This window comes from Pyrus communis, chromosome 16 (assembly GCF_041283825.1).
Source record: "Pyrus communis isolate YQ-2024b chromosome 16, ASM4128382v1, whole genome shotgun sequence".
Taxonomy (NCBI): Eukaryota; Viridiplantae; Streptophyta; class Magnoliopsida; order Rosales; family Rosaceae; genus Pyrus; species Pyrus communis.
The window spans coordinates 7,809,549-7,832,180 of NC_142580.1; the positions used below are offsets into that span (position 1 = coordinate 7,809,549).

At 37.1% G+C, this 22,632-nt stretch overlaps 2 protein-coding genes across 3 annotated transcripts; both read right to left on the bottom strand.

The window, feature by feature from the left end:
* Positions 1-3,558: 3,558 nt before the first annotated feature.
* LOC137732078 (trihelix transcription factor ASR3) lies at positions 3,559-6,338 on the bottom strand. The gene is made up of 3 exons (XM_068471375.2): positions 5,370-6,338; positions 4,707-4,766; positions 3,559-4,102 (listed from the first exon to the last, which is right to left on the bottom strand). The coding sequence occupies exons 1-3, from the start codon at positions 6,058-6,060 to the stop codon at positions 3,816-3,818; spliced, it is 1,038 nt and encodes a 345-aa protein (XP_068327476.1). The 5' UTR covers positions 6,061-6,338; the 3' UTR covers positions 3,559-3,815.
* A 4,896-nt stretch (positions 6,339-11,234) lies between these two features.
* LOC137732982 (histone-lysine N-methyltransferase, H3 lysine-9 specific SUVH4-like) lies at positions 11,235-16,640 on the bottom strand. Of its 2 annotated transcripts, XM_068472210.2 has the most exons (17): positions 16,504-16,640; positions 16,017-16,411; positions 15,544-15,573; positions 15,235-15,333; positions 15,063-15,119; positions 14,520-14,574; positions 14,248-14,354; positions 13,964-14,143; positions 13,643-13,741; positions 13,405-13,503; positions 13,235-13,284; positions 13,054-13,142; positions 12,795-12,954; positions 12,567-12,672; positions 12,301-12,483; positions 11,935-12,168; positions 11,235-11,842 (listed from the first exon to the last, which is right to left on the bottom strand). In XM_068472210.2, the coding sequence occupies exons 2-17, from the start codon at positions 16,383-16,385 to the stop codon at positions 11,729-11,731; spliced, it is 2,031 nt and encodes a 676-aa protein (XP_068328311.1). In that variant the 5' UTR covers positions 16,386-16,411; positions 16,504-16,640; the 3' UTR covers positions 11,235-11,728. The 2 variants fall into 2 exon arrangements, with proteins under 2 accessions (XP_068328311.1, XP_088543204.1); XM_088687078.1 differs by lacking the exon at positions 15,235-15,333.
* Between the last annotated feature and the right edge of the window lie 5,992 nt (positions 16,641-22,632).

Below are 22,632 nucleotides of genomic sequence, written 5' to 3' on the forward strand. Positions count from 1 at the left end.
AGTGGATGGCATTTTTTTCTTAAAAAGGAAGAAAGTAAAGTAAAGAATGTGACTATTTATGTGCCTTTTTTCTTCACTTTTTGACCATTTGCATTTCTTTTTTTGCATTATTTATTAAAATATATATATATTTAATTTTATAGGTACACATTCACTTTCTGAATAAAAATTATCGTCCACTCCAAATGGAGCTCTGCATTTATCATCTAGCATTACAAAGATTCCTGTAATAATATTAATATTGTAAAATAAATTACCAATTAACTCAGTAAATAATTGTAAAATAAGTTTACCACTTTGTACGGGCCAGACACAAAACACTTGAAGTTTAGCCAAACCATGTGATGGATTAGGGAATCTTTAATTCGTACCATGCATAGTTGCATACCTAAGCAGAAAGCTGCCTATGAGGTACAAGTGTCGTAGCCTTCTAGGCATGTAGGGGACTAATCATCAATCAAATTATACAAACAAATTGTTCAAAGTGAATTGCACGTTGGAAATTTCAGAGATTTTGTACGAGTGCTTATAAGTTACGGAATCTCAACATTCTTAGTCATGGTATGTAAATATGGTATCATTTTTGTAAAGTTCAATGGTCGTACGTACTTTACTTTTCTCAATTTATATATACAAGACTATTCATAAAAGTTTCTCGTTACCTGTGTAGCATGATATTAGACTATTTTTTCCAATTCTAGTGTAGAAATGTAGTAGTTTAATTAATGAAATAAGTTTATCCAATTATAGTTTAGGAACGGATCACTGACAGCATCTTTTTTTTGTACACCTTTTTTATGGGACTTACTTCTAATGTATTTTAACGATCTGAACAGTCTACCTAAAATATTCCTTAAAGATTATGTCTACCGAAAAATCACCTAAATCTGAAACTATACGACCAATCTGAACTATCTACAAAAACTTGTGTAAAAAAAGTGGTGTCACAAATCCGCGCTCCCTTTAATTTTGTATCACTCAATGCAATTTTCCAATTTCCATTAGTTGTTTCTCGTACAAACAACATTGAGCATAAAAGATTTGAATGAAAGACTTTAGATATAAAAATAAATTATTAACCAGTTGAACTACAAGTCTCTTACTCTCCCGTTTTTGTTTTTTTTGTTTTTTTACCACAATACTCTTCCGTCTTTAGTTGCATGCAAAATCGGCATCGACTTTAGTTGCATGCAAAATTGGCATCGACTTTAGTTGCATGCAAAATTTGGCCGGACAACAAAAGAAGATATGTATACATACTGCAACGATGGATAAAAAAATCTTGTTTTGGTTGGAACTCCTGGGAGGAGGATCCAGGATTGAAATTTAAACAGGTGTGGTGCATTATGCGACAACCAAGATTGCTGAGGAATGAGAGAAAAAAGAAGGGAGGAGGAAGAAAAATAAGGAAAAGAAAAAGGTAAAGCACCGACAGATAAGGACATGGCCTACGGAGGAGGAGCTAAAGTGAAACATGTTGTGCTTTTTTTTGCTCTTGTATATGAAAAGAATATGATCAACAAGTTGCTTTCAATCCTTAAACTATTAATCCCCGCTTAATCAGGCTCTAATATTTCGATTCGCTGCTTCCTATCTTTTTTGAGATGATTAAATATTTGTTTTTGGTTTTACCTACCTTAAACGAGTTGTTATTATTAAACACCAAATAAAGTAAAGTTGTTGAAGAGGATATACTACCAAATTTAACTAGAGTAGACTCAAATATAATCTAAACTTGGACCCGAATAAACCCACATGAACCCCAACACAACCGAAACACGAATTATTAATGTTGCTTAGGGTCAGGTTGACCATCTAACTCGCCCAACCAAATCGAGTTGCACCCCTAACGACACCATATCAGAAGTCCGTCATTTAGTATAAATAAATAAATAACTGGTCATTCAGTATAAATAAATAAATGACTGGTCATTCAACATCCTTTTTTTCGTCTAGAAGAAGTGATGTGGCTTCAATGCTCTACAAGTATTTTAACTGTTAGATTTTATTTGTACATCTATTAAGATTTTCAATTTTCAATTTCACTCGTATTATCCAATGCTATTTAAGTATCAAACAAATTTTCGAAACTAACGAGGAAGAAATGGGCAAATGAATTTGTTTGAGCCCCATTAATATTTGACCCTATTCACTAAGGGTATGGGGTCCTAAAGAATCCCAACACTTGTCGTTCGTAGACAATAGGTAGAGCAAGAGCTAGGCCCATCCGAAGTCTATTTCATATCTCATCAAGAAAACAACGAGGGCTCACCTTATATATTTTTTGTTTTGGGACAATTTCAGAGACCAAACCAATGAGTCTCATTGTCGTTATTCAGTTTTGGCACAAGAGCCTATTTGCAAAACTCCAAAACCAAAACCCTAGCTAGGGCTTGGTAAAGGTGTTGGAGGTCGTATTCTCCTTCCCCATTTCATTAGGTTTTCCAAATTTTGTCAACATAATGCACCAAAATGTTAACCATAAACCAATAATTGTGCATAAAATAGTTAGATAGGTGACATCTAAATTTGACATTAATGTACATGATTTGTGTAAAAATATTGTCCCGCTAAACCAATAATGGTGCACAGAAATAGCTTGAATTTTATTCTGCAATTTTTTTGAATTGAAATTAGAATCTTGATTTCGATCTAATCCATCCAGAAATCAAGCTTCCTCACGGAGAGTAATTTACGAATGGATTCACCGCCATTTTAGCGTTCCAATTTAATAATGAGTCGGACGTTAAGATACGTTGCAGTGAACTTGCTTGATCTAACTCCAGTTACCCATATTGATCTAAATCCAGCTAGCCATAAGTGGGACCCACTGATTGTGTGTATTAATTTCAAAGGGTAGTGTTACTCACGCAAATCTTTTTACCTCCCAAACACTCGTGAATTTTTGTCAATTTATTCAGTTCATTTGATCCGATTAAAATCGAGAGGAGTGAGTGAGAACTGAGAAGTAACCCATTTTAAATATTCAGCCCATTTGATGAACCAGGTTTACATATACCCCAATCTCACACATCCGGCCCAAACCACAACAGACTAGGAAACTAAAAACAAAGAATTTCACAAGGCATCCCAGTCGGTTTTGCAGCTGTTGAAGTCCAAAGTGATGTCAATGCAGTCGAGGAAGAAGGGTCGCAACCAAGTGCAGTAGTTGCATGTGCCTGTGCACAGAAATCCGGTCGGAACTATCGGAAAAAACCAGTATCTGATTGAGTCTGATTGTTGATGTTCTGGAATTTTTGTTCTCTCGTGCTTGAAACCACGCAATCATGTAGAGGCTTTGGGGAGTGATGGGTTATCTGACAAGAGTGTTATCACTGCATTGGTGTGTATATGGTGCGAATCTAAATGTCCTCGTGGTAACTTCGTTACTAATTTCAGTTCAAATCGAACCTCACATCAACCCAATTAAAAATGTTTGGATGCCGTTTACAAATGCAAGTGATGCGCACGTATTGAGATTGGTAACGGGCGGAATTTAACCCCAAGGGGCATTTATATGAAAGAAAAACATTAAACATTGTGCTAACTCCTGTGAAATTTTGTAAACCCTTGTGTGTATGGAACCTATAAAATATAAATGGGGAATATATGCCACAAAGGTGACACACCGAAAAGAAAAATACGAGAATTAAAAAAATTGAAAAATAAAATGAGGAATGACAGGTGTAAATACTCTACTGGACGCTGCCATCCCAAGATATAAAATGATCAAATTTTAATCCACCAATTTCTCAGCCTCCGCTAACATCTATGGGGTTCTTGAAGAGGACTCTCTATATACACTGACTTCTGTGCTACAATTTCTCAGCGATTCGCATGAATGCATCTGCAAGCTTGTTAAGAACGGCAACCAAGTTGTCGGAATGCTCTTTCCTCTGCTCCCGGTCGAGTTGAGAATGGGAGTTTTGAGCATGGAGGTAGTCAGCCAGCATTTTGCCGTTCCTTTCCATGACATCAATCAACTGGTTCTCCAGAGTGGATCCTTCCTCGTCTCCTTCCATTGCAAAACGCTTCCGCTTCCGGTCTTGAGAGGTAGATCCAACCTCTGGGATCGAAGCTGGCTGTTTTGGGCCTGCTGCACCTGTAGACAATAGTATTCAGCGTTCAGTGACCACATAGAGGTGGTAATCTACAAATTGCCCTATCATTTGGCCGAAATATGTTGAACATGTGAATTGCAACAGAGAAATTGGTCTTGCTTAAACTTTGATCTGTTTCCTCTTAAAGATGCATTAAACCAAGTCCATGTTTGACTAATCGCCTCAACTAAATTCAAAAGAAGCGATAAACTGTATCCCAGCATCATAAGCTAACAGGTTCTTGGTGGTAAGCTTAAAGGAGAACATACAAAGAACAAAAGTAAAAGAAAACCTTTGAAGCAGATGAACACAGAGCAAAACGGCAAAACATGTACATTATATCTCGGAATTAATCCAAAGAGGATGTTTGTGCATTCATTCATAACTGTATTTACGGGGAAGCTGGACAAGGCATGAAAAGAAAAGAAAATTCATACTCCATCGACAAAACTAACAAAATTTTCGAAGTTGCTTCAGTCTGATGAGAAGGTTCATCAATTTTCAACCTGGTAAGTTTCATAACAGCTAATGCCCAATACGATGTTTTGTTTGTGGCTCAAGTATTAGTTTATTTTTCGTGGGAAGGGTTGAGGCAGACAGAATTACCTTGTCCTTGATGTGCTTGAGGTTCTTGATGTCCTTGTGGTGTTGGTTTGTACACCTTCTCTGTTAACAATTACATCCAACAAAACAACATTTGAAATTTCAGTAATGCTGTCTACCTAAAACCCCAAATAATTCTCAAGACCCGAAAGCATTCATAATCTTTGATTATTTTTCACCCCACCCCCACCCCCACCCCCACCTCCACCCCCACCACAAATTATATCTAACTTTTAAGCATATCAGACACAATGGACCTGCTTCAACCACTAAATTTTCCATCACCCATCACTCACTCCCAAAATCATTCTTTTTTTCAACCCACAATGCAAAGGTAGTAACTTTCGCACTCCCGTTTTCTCCTTTTGCACTCGTCCCCATTTTCATCTTTCTCGATTCGCCTTTGATTTCTTCAATCTAAAGGCTACAAAACACAAGTCGAGTGCATGGAAGAAAGAGGGAGTTCGAAAATCACTTCGCTGTTTGAAAAAAAAAAAAAAAAAAAAAAAAAAAAAAAAAAAATCAAACCAATTACAAACACCAATAAGACATTCATCAAAACCCAACTCAAATGCAGCCAAATTTGGTACCAAATTTTGAAGCTTCCACCCCAAAAATCAAATCTTTTTATCCAAAAGGAGTCAACTGTATTTGATTCGAATATACCTGATATTGGCAAGGGAGCTGAAATTCCCGGACCCTCCTTGAACCGGACTTCCTTTTCGGGGCTCCGACCAGACTCGTCATCCGAAAACAACCCCTCCTCAGTCGGCCTCTGTATACTATCGAACAAGTTCTCAGCCTCCTCCGCCGTCCCCTCCTCCTTCACCTCCTCGGACTCCACCCGGTTCGGACCCGGCAAAGCCAGCGTAACCGGAGTACCTGGAACCGCCTCCATTATATCGTAAACTTCCTTATCGAAAAACCCCGGCAGCTTCCTCTCTCTCCTCAGGTCGTTCCTCATCACCCAATACGACTCCGTTTCGTCCTTCCTCTGCGCCTCCCACTCCCTTATCTTCTTGAAGTCCCCCGCCAAATTGCTCCACCGCTTCCGGCACTGGACCGGCTCCCGGTTCACCCCGTGCTTCTTGCAATAGTTCGACACCGCCGCCCATTTGGGCTCCAACTGACCCGACCCGAAGTCCGACCTCGGTGCCCGCACCCCGCCCCGGCCCTCCGCGTACCGCTTACCGTTTATCAGCACGAGAATCTCCTGCCGCGTCCAGCGTGGCAGCCTCGGCGCCTTGCTGGAGTCATCAACACCGGTGTCGGCTGACGTGGGGTTGCGGGCGTCAACGCCGTTACTGTCGCCGTCAACGGGGATCAGGGTTACCTGCTGCACCGAGGCCATGACCATAAATAACAAAAACGGAAGAAAAATAAGAGAAAAATATTTGAAACGCACGTGCCACAATGGCGATTTACGTTGAAAGTAAACGGCGTTTTTCGGAGGCAAAAGGTCCCCCCTAAACGGCGTTTAGAGAGTAGAGGGGGTCACCTTGCTCTTATCTCTCTATACCTAAAACAATTAGGGAGGAGAGGAGAGAGAGAGAGAGAGAGAGAGAGGGAGAGAGAGGCAAGGGAGGAGAGAGAGAGAGGTTTAGAGGGCTTTTGGGTTGGGATTATTATGGGAGAGTGGTGGGGTTTATCTTATTATCTCTATGTTTTTATCGCTAAATATACAGATTAATTTGTGAAATCTCGATTAATCAATGGGGGATTTATTTTCATCTTTTAACTTGTTACCATATCAAGGGTTAATTAACTTTAATTATCTTTTTTTTTATCCAATTAGCTTTAATTATCTGTCTTGGAATCTCTAAGGGCACTCACTCTAGGCATTACAACCACTCTAATCTCCTATTTGCATTATGTCATTTTCTTCTGTGTAAAATATGGTCCATAAAACGCCTTCTTTTTTGGGGCACCTTTATCCTATTGTTTCTCTTTTTTAATTTTGTTTTATTGCCTTTTCTTTTATTTAATTTGTCCTACTAAACTATTTAATATTTTTGGGTATGTTTCTTAAACTTTTGGTCAATGGTTTTAGAGAAGTGTTATTGGCACTTCAAAATTCTCATTCTACACTCCTCACAAGTGTATTTTTCTTTCTGAATATAAAAAATTTGGAATGTAGAATGAAAACTTTGGAGTGCCAATAATAATTCCCTGATTTTATTTTAAAACAAAAATCATGGGATTTTGATTTGGAGAGGTGAAATATATTTTTGTTTTTGACAAAGGATAGATATGTATATCAAATTATGCAGTGAGGATTCAAATACGGACCTCGCATGCAAGGGTGAAAGTTCTTTATCAACTGACTACAAGCCACTTGCGAGAGGTGAAATATATCTAATTAAATGACAAACGCGCATTTTGCTTAATCTTGTCGTAACCATTTAGTATTATGGTCTGGTGGTATTCTTCTTTACTTGTAAGTGAGAGGTCTTATGTTCGATTCTCGCTAAAGATGAATTTGAACCACATTATTGCTAACACATTGTGAGGCTAAACCTACCCCTTAGTATAGATAATATTGTTTGTTAAAAAAAAAAAAAAGTAGAAGCTAAAAAAATGTGAAAATCAGCACCATATATGTGTTAAATTATTATTTTTTTTGTTAAATATGTGTTAAATTTTATTGACACATTAACATTCTGCGATTTATCATCTTAGCGCCAAAAATCTCTCCTATATAAATATCTATATAATAAAGGGGCTTTTAGATGCAAGTCCAAAAATGTAGAGTGTTTTTAGGAGTGAGTCCAGTTATCTAATTATAGGGGAAACTATAATAAATAGGTATTTTGGGCTACAATTATAAAGAAATTGTTTATTGACAATTCCAAGGTTTGGGATATAGATGCTAAGAAAGGTGATAAGGGCATCCTACCCTACCACTTAACTAAAATTTTCCCCACCTCTCCTTTCGTTCTCAACCTCTATTAGACTCTTATCCCATTTAATCATTTTCCCTAATCTTTAGTTAATCGCTAATGCTTATGATAATGGACGGCCCCTCCAATATTAAAGCCACTTTTTTTTGGTCGACGAAAGTTTTGGGGGACGGGAGGATACACTATCATATTTCAGGATTAAGGCATACCATAAGTTCCTTTGAGGACTTACAAAGAGGGACTTACAAAGAGGGTCGTAACTCTTTTTTTTTTTTTTTTAAGATCGCCTATCAAGAGAGATTGTTGGCAATAAGACTCAAATCTGGGCCGTCGTCTAATAAAGAGAACAATCTTTACCAACTCAATCAATCTTAGTCGGCTAAAGTCACTTTTATTTTTATTATACGAAGTTTGGACAAACAAAATTATTGAGGGTAGGCCACTAACGACTGCCCCATCCTACTACTAAAACATGCATCACACTCCCAAATCACTCCTCTCTCTCCTTAATCAAGTTATTTTAGCTAATAATAATCTAGGATTAGTAAATAATCATATTATTGAAAAACATACTATATTTATATTTTTTTAATTATCTTATAGGGTTTGTGAGTAGAGAGAGAGGGTGAGGAGGGTCATATTCTGCTTGTGATGTACCGGGGACAAAGGGTGATCCCTATTTGCCAAGGCTTGCCAATTTATGGTACTATTCTCTTTGCACGCCTATGGCCGCACTTGCATAGACTCATTGCTAGTTACCACATTTACTTCATAATTAGGTCGCTCTCACGGTAAATTTCCATATTATTCCATGATATTCTCTTCTTTGCCCTCAATCATATTCTTTTTTCCTTAAAAAAAAGGATGCTACTGGTGGCTTCATCACGGCAGTCCATTTTTTCAGAAGTCACAAAAACTCATATAGGCATTTCAGCTTCTTCCTATACACTATCTTGTAATTCACCAACTCCAGAAATTAACCACAGAATGTGCCGTGTGGAAAATCCTAAAGTGATTGTAACACATTTGCACGTGCTACAACGTGAGTAGGAACGAATTTTGTATTTCAACCACAGCACAACAAAAAAATATCGTAATTGATTATTTTAGGGTAATACAAAATTGGAAAATAAACTAACTACGCTACTAGGCCAACTTAATTTCGACACGCCAAGCAAAGCTTGCCTATGTTTTCATTTCTTCTTTCTTCTATTTTTGTTTTCTGGCGGTTGGTTCGAAGGAGTTGCTGACTGTGTGCAGGTGGTGCCTATGGAGGAGATGATCGGTGATGGACGGAGGATCGAGTGGCTGGCTAATTCTCGAATCGGCGGTGGAGAACACAATGGATGGTTCTCGGTTGTTCGTTTTTGTTTGGACTTCAATATTGTTGGGCTCATTTTCTGTGTTTTCTCTGTTTTTAGGCCCGTTTTTTGTTTGTTTCTAGGAATAAATTAGGCATTTGTTTGATTTGTAAGTGTGTGTTTTAATAAAAGTTCCTCGTTGTCGATCCTTTTGGATCCCACTTACAAAAAAAAAAAAAAAAACAAACAAAAAAAATGAGAAGGAAGGGCATGGCTTTGGTTACTTTAACACCATGCATGCATGCCAAATGAGTACGTAGTGTGAGAATTGTGTCAATTAATTACATCACCCAATGTCCAAAAAGCTGACATGAAAGTTGGGATTTTACCATAAGAACAAATGATAATACGAGGAGAAATTCAACTTATTTATAAATTCATGAAATGTCCATCCTCTTATCAGTGTGAGTTTCATTCTCAACACGCTCTCTCACGTATGACAAATTTTCAAGCCTAACACGTGGACAACACAAATGGTGTACCGTAGATCAAGTGTGGTCGTTGGTCTTCAAATGTGAGCCAATAACCATGGATAAAGTTAAGACTCCACTATAAAACCAATTGGTAATATAGAGGATAACATAACTTACTTATAAGCTCATACAAGATCTCTTATCTCATCAATGTAAATTCATTCTCAACAGAAACTAATCACTAAATAATATGAAATTACTCTAAACTATACAATTTGGGAGTGTTATTTTATTTAGGGGGTGTATTCAATTGAGAATTTGACAGACTTTAATAGATTTTTATGAAGTTTAATTAATTTGTAGAGGTTCTATATAAAATTTTAATTCAATTCTCTCAAAATCTCATGGGGAAAGGTGATATTTGTGAATGTTTAAAATACACTACAAAATCTCTCAAATTCCCTCTAATTCCTCAACTTTCTCAAATTCTTTAAAATCAATTTCTAATTGAATACACCTGTAATGTTATAAACTTCTTTAAAATTATAATTGAATACACCCGAATTTATAAGGATTTTAATAAACTATCTTAAAATTATAATTGAATACACCTTGAATTTCAAAAAATTACTAAAAATTCTGATTGAATATCCCTATATTCATTAAAAGAATTAAAATCCCTTAAAATTCTAATTGAATACACCCCCCTTAGTATATAATTTCTCAAAAGTCTTTATGCAATTTACAAATAGCCAATTGGTGATAGAAAAAAAAGTGGCAAATGGTTTTGAAAACCTGGAAAGTATATATTATCAGCATTTGGTAACATGTCAAACCTCAATAGGATTCCATGACAGGCTCATCTGATCACTTTCAACGGTTTAATTGGTACACATTAGGTGGGTAATTAGACGTATTAAGTACACTTGTCGATTTCCTACACGCAGTTCACTATTTAATTGTGAAAATATTTGTTTGCAGAGCTGTTTAGCATGTTTTTGGAGGGACCCATGGAAGAAATATGAGCACGAGAGAATTAATTAAATCGATAATATCATAAAAATGGACTAACATTCCTTCTTTCTTGAGATTGAAGGGTTGGGTAAAATAGTTCATGTCTAAAAAAAGTATAACTTATTTCACAATTAATTAAGGGGCCGTTTGATATATGTTTATCAAGCGGTTTTAGTTTTAGATGCGTTATTCTTTATGACTCAAAAGGTTTTGGATAATTAACTTTTTCTAACGTGACAATTAATTTAAGTTGTTTAATTGTTAATACACGCAAGACTAAAGATTACCATGAGATAAATGAATATTTGATTCGGGTATTGATTTCCTCTTAACGCATTATCATGTGGATAGAAAACCTTATACACAATAATATATTATTGAACCGAGACAACACGTGACGGTAAAGTCATCTCATGTGGTCTCACTCATTTGTAAGGTTTTGTTTTATTTTTTCTGGGGACGTTAACCTCATTTTCACCAAGAGGTTGTCGGATTAAACGTGTGTCAACCTCATGTACACCTAAATTTAAAATTATTTTTCCATATATTAAAATAATTTAGGATATAATTTAGTCAAACCAATTAGCGTAAGATTGGTTATTCTTTTCTCTTACGGCATGATCACGTTTTTACTTTCTTTAATCACGCACTTGACCTCCCAGTCTAACCTACAGTTACCCTAAGTGGCAAACAAACTTTGACCCAAAAATAAAGTGACTAACAAACAAAGATTACCTATTCATATTATATATTAAAAAATAAATAAATAAAATTAGAGATGCATTTGATAGGTCAGGTTCTTGACGTTGTTCATACCATACAAAAAAAATAAAATAAAAGTGCTTATCAAACAATAATCCTTTCATTGACAAAATATTAATCATTAAATTAATCCTTTCAATAAACTTTTCTGTTCAGCACTCTGCAGTGACGTAATATAACCCTTAGGGCATCTCCAGTGGACAAGTTAAAGGTCAAAGCCAAAAAATTAACCTGATTTGTCCAAAAACTCATCTCCAACTGATGATTAAGTTATAATTCTATTAAACTCACCAACCTATATTCGGCCAAAGAGGCAACAGGCTGACCAAATGTAGCTATAATTCTAGGTGGAGCTATATTTAGCCTTTTTGTTGGAGATGACCTTTTATAACAAAAAATTGGACATTCAAATGATTTCATTGTACAACAAAAATGCATACATTGCAAAACCATCATTTAACCCCTTGCTTTTGCTTCCTGAGGTGGGGGAAGACAATCATTTAACCCTTTACTTTTGCTTCCTGAAGGTGGGGGAAAACCATCATTTAACCCTTTACTTTTGCTTCCTCCTCCTCCTAGTACAAACGCTTCCGACAGCCAACTGCACCGCAGTGACAAGCTAGCCGCTTAATTTTTCCATCAAGACCGACAACGCTGTCAAGCTCATAACCATAGTCATATGTAAGTTCCTGCACACGCAAACATTGAATCAACTCGTTATTCAATTATTCATGCCAAGCAATGTTGGACACATGAGTTTGGGAAGAAGATTATTTTTTACCTGCAAGGGAGGTATGTTATCTGCAGCGAACAACACGATTCTAGCGAGTCTAACATCACGATGAGAGCTCAAAACGCACTGTACGAAGAGGTTAGGCTCGCAACTATGATTGATGTATCTAGCAACGTTGCCATGAGAACCAGCATCTATGCAAAACTCAGGCTCACTTTCTGATAGCTTGCTGAATCCTGACTCCGCATCACTATTTGGAATGGTGACATCGCACATTCGCTTCTGCAAATGTACAGGCCAACGCATCAAGAACAAATTCACCGCATCTAATCCGAAAATGTAAATACGCAATGCACGAGTGACAAAAGAACATTCGGAGTTCAATTTTTCCATGTCAAACAGCTGGAATTCTACCTCTCTTGACCCAATCCCATGCATTGTATGCCAGCAATCAATTTCAAATATATATTCGTTCCCCAAGAGACCGTCAACTTCATCAGTCTTCCTAAGAACTCCGGTGTATTCACATACTGGTGCACCAGAAGGAATAAAGTCCCACGACCTAACACCCCAGCCTTTGTAATCTGTACGAAATACCTGTCCAATAAAATAGTAGATTTATGAATTTTGTAAAGTACCGTGTATCATAAAAGAAGCACTGGCAGTTGTAGCCTTTAGACCTCAAGTCGATGCTTTATTCCCCGCTGAGATGTACGGTTAACACAACCCGGTCCACAGCCGCAATTTGGACCACACTCAAACACAACAGCCTTTGCCTCAATTAATCTAACAGATAGAGAGAAACGGAGAGTTTCACCAACACAGCCTTTATACCAAAAATAAAAGGACCGGTGGATCTCAAACAAGATAGTCTTACAACAACACGTATGCCAGATTTCAAACCTTACCTTCCACCATCTTTACTTACGTAAGGAAAATCGTCGCCATTCACTCGAGCACAAGAGCAAGTCAGTGGATTAGTACAGTTTCCTTTGCAACTGCACCCATGAGCATTTGTTGGAATGTTCACATCTTTTTCAACTATAATAGAGTTTGTATATGTAAGGCCTGCAAGATTTAAAATTTTACCATGTCATTAGTAGTGGCATGGATAATGCCTACTGAACAGTACAAATAATCTGCTAAAAGTTAAGAAGTGTAGCTGACCTTCAGGCGCTACTGGAGGTTTATCGATGACATTGGTGGCTGGAATGCAAATATTTTCTTGACCATTACTGATATCCTTGCACACCAACCTAAATGTAACACGGTTCCTTGGGTTTACAATCGAAGGAACACAATTGGGAGAAAAACAGAACATTGAGGGAACAGCTTACTGATTTCATACCCAGGTAATTCTGCTTGAACTTTAGACCCTCGCGCACGAACAAAATTTACCTGAAAAACTAGGCACTTAAGCATTTCAAAAAGCTCTGCAAAATTTTCCCACAGTTTGTTCCCTCGTCATTAAATTGTATTTAGTTATCGGATTTCATGAAATGAAGAAGAAATGATAACCTGTTTACTGCACAAATTATCTTGCCCTGGAAGTCGCTTTAAACGATACTTGAACACGGTGAATCCAGCAACACCCTTATCTGCCCAATAATTGTTAACCTGCCGGAAAAAGAAAATAAGCGAAATATATTCATTTCAGCTAAATGTATTCCTTTTTCCATTTTTAACTATGTGTTACTTTATGCATTTGTAAAATATTAACCATAAGCAAAACAAAATACACATGAAAATGGCCAACCTTGTATAGTCCGTCATACGTATAAACTTTACTAGTATAACTATTGACGCAGTCATGTCCACGGACGACTCTAACAGGAATGCCCTGCTCCATATTATTCTGCAAGAAGATAAAACACAAACAATAAGTAAACACCACGTAGGAGAATGTCACACATCCAATGAGTGGGTATGTGAGATAAATGAATCCTTGGGTCATTGGCATCATATGCCGTTGGACAATTTTTATAAACTTCAACACAAACTGTTGCGTCTTGCATGAACATTTAAAGGAGACGACATCAGCAGATGCAGCACAAATATCAGTTTCAACACGACGCACCTTAAGAGCCAAATTACCCCGTTTCATAACTTGATCTGCAATTTGCTGTTTATTACCAAGCAAATCATTTCCACCTTGACCAGTATAAACAACCTCGTCTGAGTTATCAACATCATCTTCATATTGGCCAGAAACCACAACTGTTAAGGCAAACGGAAGTTCATAGCCTCGGAATTTCTCCTGCAATATCCAAGAGGCTAATAAGATCACAACCTTTGGTTCAAAATACTTCAACCTTACTGCGTCTAATTGCTTCAACCTTCCAATGAAAGTAGATTTGTTACCTTGCCTTTAGATTCTCCTACACAATCAATTCCACTTAACCAGTGTGAATGGAACCCTATGGCCACCATTTCAGCCCGAGAGTAAAATTGATGCCCAACAGCAATACCTGAGTCATTTATATTTACATTAAGCAAAGCATCTTTTGAAAAATGGTCCTCCTAATGATCAAGCATAAGAAACGAGCCAACGTTCTCTCGATGTACCCAAATAAAACAAGATAGCACTAAAAAGGTTAACATGTGATTCAACCGGCAAAGCAATAACAACGAACCCGGAAGATGACCAATTTTCTTTTCAGGGAATAAAATTTGATTCTTCTTCAGCATCTGTCATAATCAAAACGACAAAACCCAAAAAAAGGCACAAAAAATCATCACAGTTAGCATAAAAATAGAGGGGTTAAAACCTTAAAATGCCAGGTTACTATATGTTTCTGAAAGGATATAACACGTGGTTACTACAAAAAATATACTAGTTCAATTATATCAAAGGGCAGACAACCAGACATTATGATAATTCTGATGCTTATGAGGGTATACACAAATAAAAAAACAGATGTAAGTGTTCACTTGAATGCCAGAAGAAAAAGGTTTCCTCACAATTTATAAACTAATTATGAAAAGGAATTCTTAGTACTGTCTACAATAATGAATTACAACAGGACATAAAATATAAGTCTGATAAACAGCTTCACCATTCTCTGAAGCCGCAAAAAAGGAATTGGAAATTAACTCTAGAATACATTCATAACTTCTGGTTTTAAATTTCATAGAAATACTACGTGTATCAGACCTACATGTAGCACAGAACTCACCTCAGAAAGTGCCTTCAGATCAGGTCTCTTGGATTGCTTCTTAGGTTCATCATCCTTCTGCAACAGATTTTTACATATGGTAGTGTGATCAGTGGTGTCTAACTCCTACACTTGATAGATAATAATCGTGTTCCGAATCTACATATAGGACCTAAATTAACTCATAAACTACCTTCTTATCAGATTCCTTGGAAGGACTCGTCGAAGGCCCCTTGGGAGGTTTTTTGGAAGGACTCTTCACAGGACTCCCATTTTGCAAATGTTTGTCAAACTAAAATAAATAAAAATCACAAACACGATCTCCAACTATCCTTTTTTTTCCTTCATAGAAAATGATAATAAAAATCGAAGGGAACGTTCAAGCATCCAAGACATGCTATAAGGTTCATACAACTTATTTTCTCTTGACCCTCGCTATCATTACCGCTTACATGCATAAGTTATTCCTTCTCTCTACAATAATATGGGAAAAGATACTAACCTCAGGCCTACGGCATCTTTTCTCCTCTTCCTGCGGAAAAGCAACAAACTTGTGGAAGTACTTGCAGAGAACTTGCATTTGTCAATTTTCAAAAAATAAGACCCAAATAAAATCCCTTATAAAGAGTAGATTTTCAACGAGTCCACCTTTTAAATTGCATATAACCATCGTCAAAACCCATCACAGTATAATATCACAATAAAAATCAAGAGCCTAGAATCCCTCGAAACAGGGCACAAAACAGTGCTCTAATGATTTCTCCTTGAGCTTAAAACCATATAAATATCAACCTGATTCAAACAAGTTGCTTAACCGAAAAATCGCAAATGCAGATGTGGGTTAGGCTAGTTGGGGAGAGCTGCGTGCTGGCCCCCTTGCACCCAAGTTCAAATCCCCATACCAGTGAATCAATTAATTTGCAATATCGTCTTGTCAACTCAAATGACATTGAACACATGTGATGAAATCCATACCTGAACATAGTGAAGGTAATGCAAATTGAAAACTCGGAGTGTCTCCCTCACGCGAGCAGTGTAGCTCACTCCGTTCTCATCAGTCAAAGGCAAATCAGCACCGGTATACCAACTCCAATCCACACAATCCTTGCCCTCGCCGCTCTCCAGTATCACTTTTCCCTTGCTCGGTTCTGCTTCGGGCTTAGAACTCTGCGCCGGCGGTTTGGGGGGTTTCGCAACCTTGGTCCTCTTGGTCCTGACTGCGTCGTTCTCGGACTCATCTGCCGTCCGTTTCGGACTCCCGTAAAATGGCCGCTTCTCCGCCGGAACGTTCTGCAGCCGAGGGCTAACCCTGCGATGAGCGGCGGAATTGTTCAGTTCACCCATCGATTTGCTCTTTCCACCACCAAAATCTGCAACAAAACATACAGAAAATAGTGAATAAATAATTAGGAATCAAGATTTCGAGGAGAAAGGAGAGTGAGATCGACGGCGAGAATCGCACCGATTGGACGACGGAGGGATTTGGAGCGGAGCGATAAACTCGGGGAAGACAGAGAATTCGGAGAGAATGAGAATACTCGGGGTTCGAGATGTCGCTAGGGTTTTGAAAATAAAGAGACGTTGTCGGAGTACGGACCGAAAGTGGGGAAGTTTAAAATATCGATACAGGCGGGAAACTGGACAGGTTCAGAGTAATTAGAGATGTAATTGAACCGCCAATTCTGAAATTAAGGCTGGAAACGACCGGTCGTTTTATTTAAGAGACTAGTCCAACTAGGCAAAAATGATCGTTTTAGATAAGTCCACCGTGAGATTAGTTCGCGTTTGGTACGAGGGACGGGACAGAACGGAGTGGGACAAAGACGTTCTGTTTCATATTTGGTGCACCTAAAACTAGTGAAACACGCTCTTCCACAAGACAAGTTTTGGATGATTTTTCACTCCGCCTCACTCCCTGGAACTTTGTTCCACGTCGGTGGGACACAAATTTATAACATTTTAAGACAAAAATACCCCTTGTCTTTTTCAAAATTTACATCATCTAAATCATACAACAAACCCTAAAACTATCTTCTCTTCTTCTCAGCCGCTATGAACCTCTTCACCTCTACATCTCCCTTTCGCAACCTTCCTCCTCATCCTCTTCCGTGTAGCATCTTCAGCTTTACATCTTCGTTCCAGGTTCGATCTGTTTTTGTGTAGCCTCTTGGTCTCTCTTTCTTTGTAAAATAAAAAAATTGCTTCTAGGATGTCCTAATTTTGATGTAAATTTGAAGTGGCATTATTATTCTTTTCTGATTTGCTTGTTTTGATTTTATTAACACCCAGTTAATATGCAAAACATTTGTAATTCCCACTACTTGTTTTGGTCTGCTTTGGTTGGTTTGATCTGCATTGGTCCTTGCATATTATTCAAAACATTTGTAATTTCCACTACATGTTGCTCGACTTTATCCTTCCATGTCATTAATTCCTCAAAATTGTCCTGTAGAAAAGAAAAGAAGATGAAATTTCATCAGAACCAAACTACCGTAAACATACATGACGGAACACATACTTCTTGTCCAATAGTAGATGGATTTTGCAAAACATGACAGAACAATTTACTGGGACTTCCATTTTATATACTTGCATACCCTTCCAAGAACCTTAAATCGCTTTCGAGCTTTGCTCAAATTGAGCTTTCCATTTTGCCAAATCCTTGAGCCTCTCTTGATTCTGCTAAATTTCTTTGTATTTTGTAGTGCTTCGATTTCTTTGTATTCTTTTTTGATTTGCTTGTTTCGATTTCTTTGTATTTAGTGCTTCGATCTGCCCAATACTACATCTGCAACCAAAGATCCGCCTCTATTTATTTGCCTCCACTCCCCCTATTGAGCAGTATTGCATTTAGACGTATCTTTATCTGGATTCATTTTTTCAGTGTTCAAGTTTCAATTTTTATGTGCTGAAATCTATAAATCTGGTGTCTTGGGGTTCTGTTGGATTGGATTGGGTTACATGTTTTGGATTTTCCTCTGTTGGATTGTGTTCTGTGTTATTTTTTAAAAAACCAAATTAAATTGCTTCTATGTTCAAGAACCACTCCCAACATATCTTGAATATGGACACAAACAAATGCATCTTTCGAATACCTCACTCAACCTTAAGGAGTAAAACTCTTATCATTAATTTTACCAAGTCCAAGTATCTAAAATTAAATAGGTTCTGGTACTATTTATGGAAAAAAAAAATTCCCCACTCAATTTGAAGGAGCCAAACTCTTATCGTAGAATTCTACCAAACCTTAATATCTACAATTAAATAGGTTATATTACCAAAAATAAATAAAAATTGTTTCTGGAAGTATTTATGGAAAAAAAAATCTTCACTTTGCAGCATCTTTTTGTTTGCATTTATTTTTAATGACCTTGGTTTTTACAAGACTGAAGTGCATTCATATAGCATTAGTCGAATCCTCAAATGGTAGCACTCTCAGATTTTCAGTGCATGCCAAAGTTGATGCGCCACTTTAAGAATTGCAATTAGGATATGATGCTCCACTTTGTTTTACCATTTAATCATACGCTTGTAATTGAATCATGCGTATGTTGATGCTCCACTCATTCATGTGTTGTTTTTTTGGCATATAAAGGTATGGATGAATATGAGACTCAATTCTTTGTTCTTTTGAACGTTTGGATTATAATGGCACAAGTCTTTACTATGAATGCATAATTGCTGAGGTATAGACAGCAACAAAGGAGACAACAGGAAATAGCTAGTTTAGAGCAGAGGGCATGTGTTAGACTTCATGTTAGGAGAGAGGAAATAAATCGTATCACGCGATTGAGTGATACTAATTGTTTGTGGGAGCTACGAATGGATAGGAATGCATTTGCAGTTTGATGTGATTTACTACAAACTCGTGGTGGATTGGTAGATGATGATCATGTTACGATAGAGGAGCAAGTAGCTACTTTTGTTAACATATTGGCCCACCACAGTAAAAATAGGTCAATGCAAGTTAGATTCATTAGGTATGGTGAAACTATTAGTCGGTATGTCTGAAGAGTATTGTGTGCATTGCTTAGTTTCCAAGATGTGTTGTTTGCAAAACCAACCCATATCTCAGAGGATTGCACGGAATCAAGATGGAAATGTTTTAAGGTAAACATCACAGTAAAATCATTAATAACATAATTATTGTAGTTGCTAATTAATATAAGTTTTTCTTTTGTCTAGGTTGCTTAGGAGCGCTAGATGGAACATACATAGGGTCACCGTGCCAGATGTCGATGGACCAAAATATAGAATAAGGAATGGTCATATAGCAACTAATGTGTTAGGCGTATGCACACACAACCTCAGATTCGTATATGTGTTATCCGGTTGGAAAGGATCAACTACTGATTCGAGAGTTCTTGTTGACGTTGTTACTAGAGCTAATGGCCTCAAGGTCCCAACTGATAAAATAGACAAGTACCTAATATTTTTCCTTACCTTTGTTGGCCAACAACTAAAGTTTATTATCAACTAATATAGGTACATATTATTTGGTTGATTCCGAATATACGAACGATGAGGGTTTTCTAGCACCATATAGAGGCACTAGATACCATTTGCAAGAGTGGGAAGACAATTCACATACACCTAGGAATCATGAAGAATATTTTAATAGAAACATTCAAGTGCTAGGAATGTCATTGAGAGATGTTTTGGCCTCCTCAAAAGATGTTGGGCTATCTTACGAAATCCTTCCCACAGTCCAATCAAGATTCAAGGACGAATGATCACCGCATGTAGTTTACTTCATAATTTTATCAAAATGTATATGGTGGTTGATCCTAAGGAAAATGCAAGGCTTGCATTTGATGAATTACCTATAGGGGAATATTTACCAGAAGTATTAGCCTACATTGAAACCGTTGAGTCAAGCCAAACATGGACTCAATGAAGGGATGATCTTGCAAGAGAAATATATGATGAGTGGAGAAGAATGAGGGCTTGAAAATTGGTTGACATGGTAGTTATTGTAATTGTCTTTTATTGAGATGTGGACTTAATGGAGTTGTTGTAATTGGCTTGAAAATTCGTAACATCAAGACTATTGAGATATTTGTTATTGTAATGTGGTAATTGGGAGTTATCTGGATGTTATGGCTGATAAAGCCTGGTGTCTTTTATTTGGTGTTCTCATATACGCTTATCTTTCCTCCTTGTATATAGGAGTTATATTGTTTAAGTGTTGAATTAATTACTAATATGTTTATTTGTGTTACTTATGTAATAGATGGCTTCTTTGATAGATTATATGGTAACCTCACGTAATTGGATTGATCATGAGGAGGATGTACTACTTACCATCCTCGAGGAGATGGTTGTTGATGGTGTTAGGTGTGAGACTGGCAGTTTTAAGGCTGGTACTTTTGTAATGGTTGCCTCCAAGATAAGGGAACAGATTCCTGGCATTAATATAGAGCCGAAACATATACAAAACAAATTGAAGCGTCTGAAATAAAAGTATTCATCTGCATATGAAATGATGAATACATCTGGATTTGGTTGGGATGATGAGAAAAAAATGTGTTGTTATGGATAGTGATGAAATACTACAAAAGTGGGTGAAGGTAAATTTTGTTTCTTATTCTTTATCAATTAGTTGCTTTGAAAGTCTTAACCTTGATTTCTTTGGGTTCTTATTGTAGAAACATCCCAATGCATCTTGCAAACCAAATAAGCCATTCCCGTTGTATCCACGGTGTTTGGGAGAGACCGAGCCATGGGGAGTATGGCTGAATCAGCAGCGGATGCAATCGAAAATATGGGTTTGGAAAGTTAGGATTTTGAGACTTCCGAGATGCCTCCATCTTCACCTACCCCATCTCCTTCTATTGCTACATATAGTGCATCTCAACCTGTTAGGAAGAGGAAGATGAGTGGGAATAATGGTGATGCAAATATTGTATCTATTATCAGTGAAGGTTGGAATAAAGTTGTTACTGAAATGAAGAAATTAGGTAAAAGTTTTACTTTCAGAGAAAGAAAAGCTAGACTACCTTCTGAGCTTCAGGCTATGGGTCTTCCATACGATTAGGTGCTAATAATTTCAATGAAGTTAGTGAAAGATACCGATCTGATGGGTATCATGACTCACAGAAGCCAGATTTCATTAAAGTGTTTAGGATAGCCTTTGAGCATTTGGGGATTTAGTATTTGTGATTTTAGTATGATGAACTTTATCAACTTCTAGTGTTTTCAATATTGCTTTAGCAAGACATTATTTGTTTTTTAAGTCAGGTCGAATGTTTGATTTCGGATATTTCATGTTTAAGTTCTAGATATTTCATTTTCTTTGTTTAAGTTCTGAATGTTTAAACCCTAAAACTTTTACAACAAGCATGATCATTAAACTTATATATTTTTCAACATTGCATGGCAACCATGAACAGAACCATCTCAACCATCTCATTCATGCTAATGATCTCATTACTTTCAATATTCACTGGCTCAAAGAAGTCTAACTTCATCAACAAATCATAGAAGACATAAATTGCAAATTTTAAAGGGGTTTGCATGTGGAACACAACATATACACAATAAAATTTGGACCAACAAAAACAAATAATGGATAATAGTGTTCAAATTTGAACAACTTGAAAAAAAAAGAAAAAAAAGAAAAAAAAAAGAGTCTTGTCTCGTTCCACACATAAAATTGTACCAAACAATAGATGGAACATAGGTATTTTAGTCATTTCAATCTTTTGGTTCCGTTCCGTCCATGCGCTACCAAACACAGAACAAAACAACTTTCATGTTCCGTCTTACGCGTACCAAATATAACACAGAACATCCATTCCGTCCCGCTTGCGTACCAAATGGTACCTTAAGGTTGTCAAATATATGCTTACCATAATTGGTAGAGTTGACAATCTGTTTTGGTGATGATTTTGGGCTCTTTTGGTAACATTTGGATTATGATTTTTTTCTTTAAGAGTTTGAATTCGACATGCAATAGATTGAAAATGAAAAATTCAATCAATAGGACAATGTATCTGATCTATTCATTTATTTTTGAAATCACCACTAAACCACTATCACCATCGGTACCACCATTGCCAAAAATCACAATCACAACTCTCCAGTACCACCAACACATCTGAGGGTGTTGGAACAACTAGTCAACACATGCGACGTTTCACAAGGAATCAAGTTCTACCTGAATTGCCCCTTTCAATTGCAATTTTTTTTAATCAACATATCACATTGCCTAATTCTATAATTAACAAAGCTAGGTAGACTAAATTTTTAGGCAACATTTGTACATCATGTGATGTGTCACCAATAGAAAATAACGATCGCAATCAGCAAACATAATTTGCAATGAGATCGCAACAACGATCGCGACCTAGCGAAGATCAAGCATCAACCCACAACGATCGTGACCCACAATGAAGATCAAGCATCAATTTGTGAGCCGCAGGCTACATCGACGACCTGACAACCCTCGTATCTTTCTCCTGATTTGAGGAGAGTGAGAGAGAGAGAGAGAGAGGGAGAAGAAGAAGAGGCGTGAGTGCGATTAGACTTGGAACCCACCTCGAGAGATGGGTTACAAACCCTTTGTTATCATGGATTCGAATCCAAAATA

Bases quoted from the DNA above. Each gene is read 5' to 3' on its own strand.
- LOC137732078 (XM_068471375.2), bottom strand. From the start codon at position 6,060: ATGGTCATGGCCTCGGTGCAGCAGGTAACCCTGATCCCCGTTGACGGC. The intron at 4,767-5,369 runs GTATATTCGAAT...AATTGTTAACAG, and splicing joins AGCTCCCTTGCCAATATCAG to AGAAGGTGTACAAACCAACA. The intron at 4,103-4,706 runs GTAATTCTGTCT...TATTGTCTACAG, and splicing joins TCAAGCACATCAAGGACAAG to GTGCAGCAGGCCCAAAACAG.
- LOC137732982 (XM_068472210.2), bottom strand. From the start codon at position 16,385: ATGGGTGAACTGAACAATTCCGCCGCTCATCGCAGGGTTAGCCCTCGG. The intron at 13,504-13,642 runs GTTGGCCATTTT...TTTTTCCGGCAG, and splicing joins CGTATGACGGACTATACAAG to GTTAACAATTATTGGGCAGA. The intron at 13,143-13,234 runs GTATGAAATCAG...TGTTACATTTAG, and splicing joins GTTCAAGCAGAATTACCTGG to GTTGGTGTGCAAGGATATCA.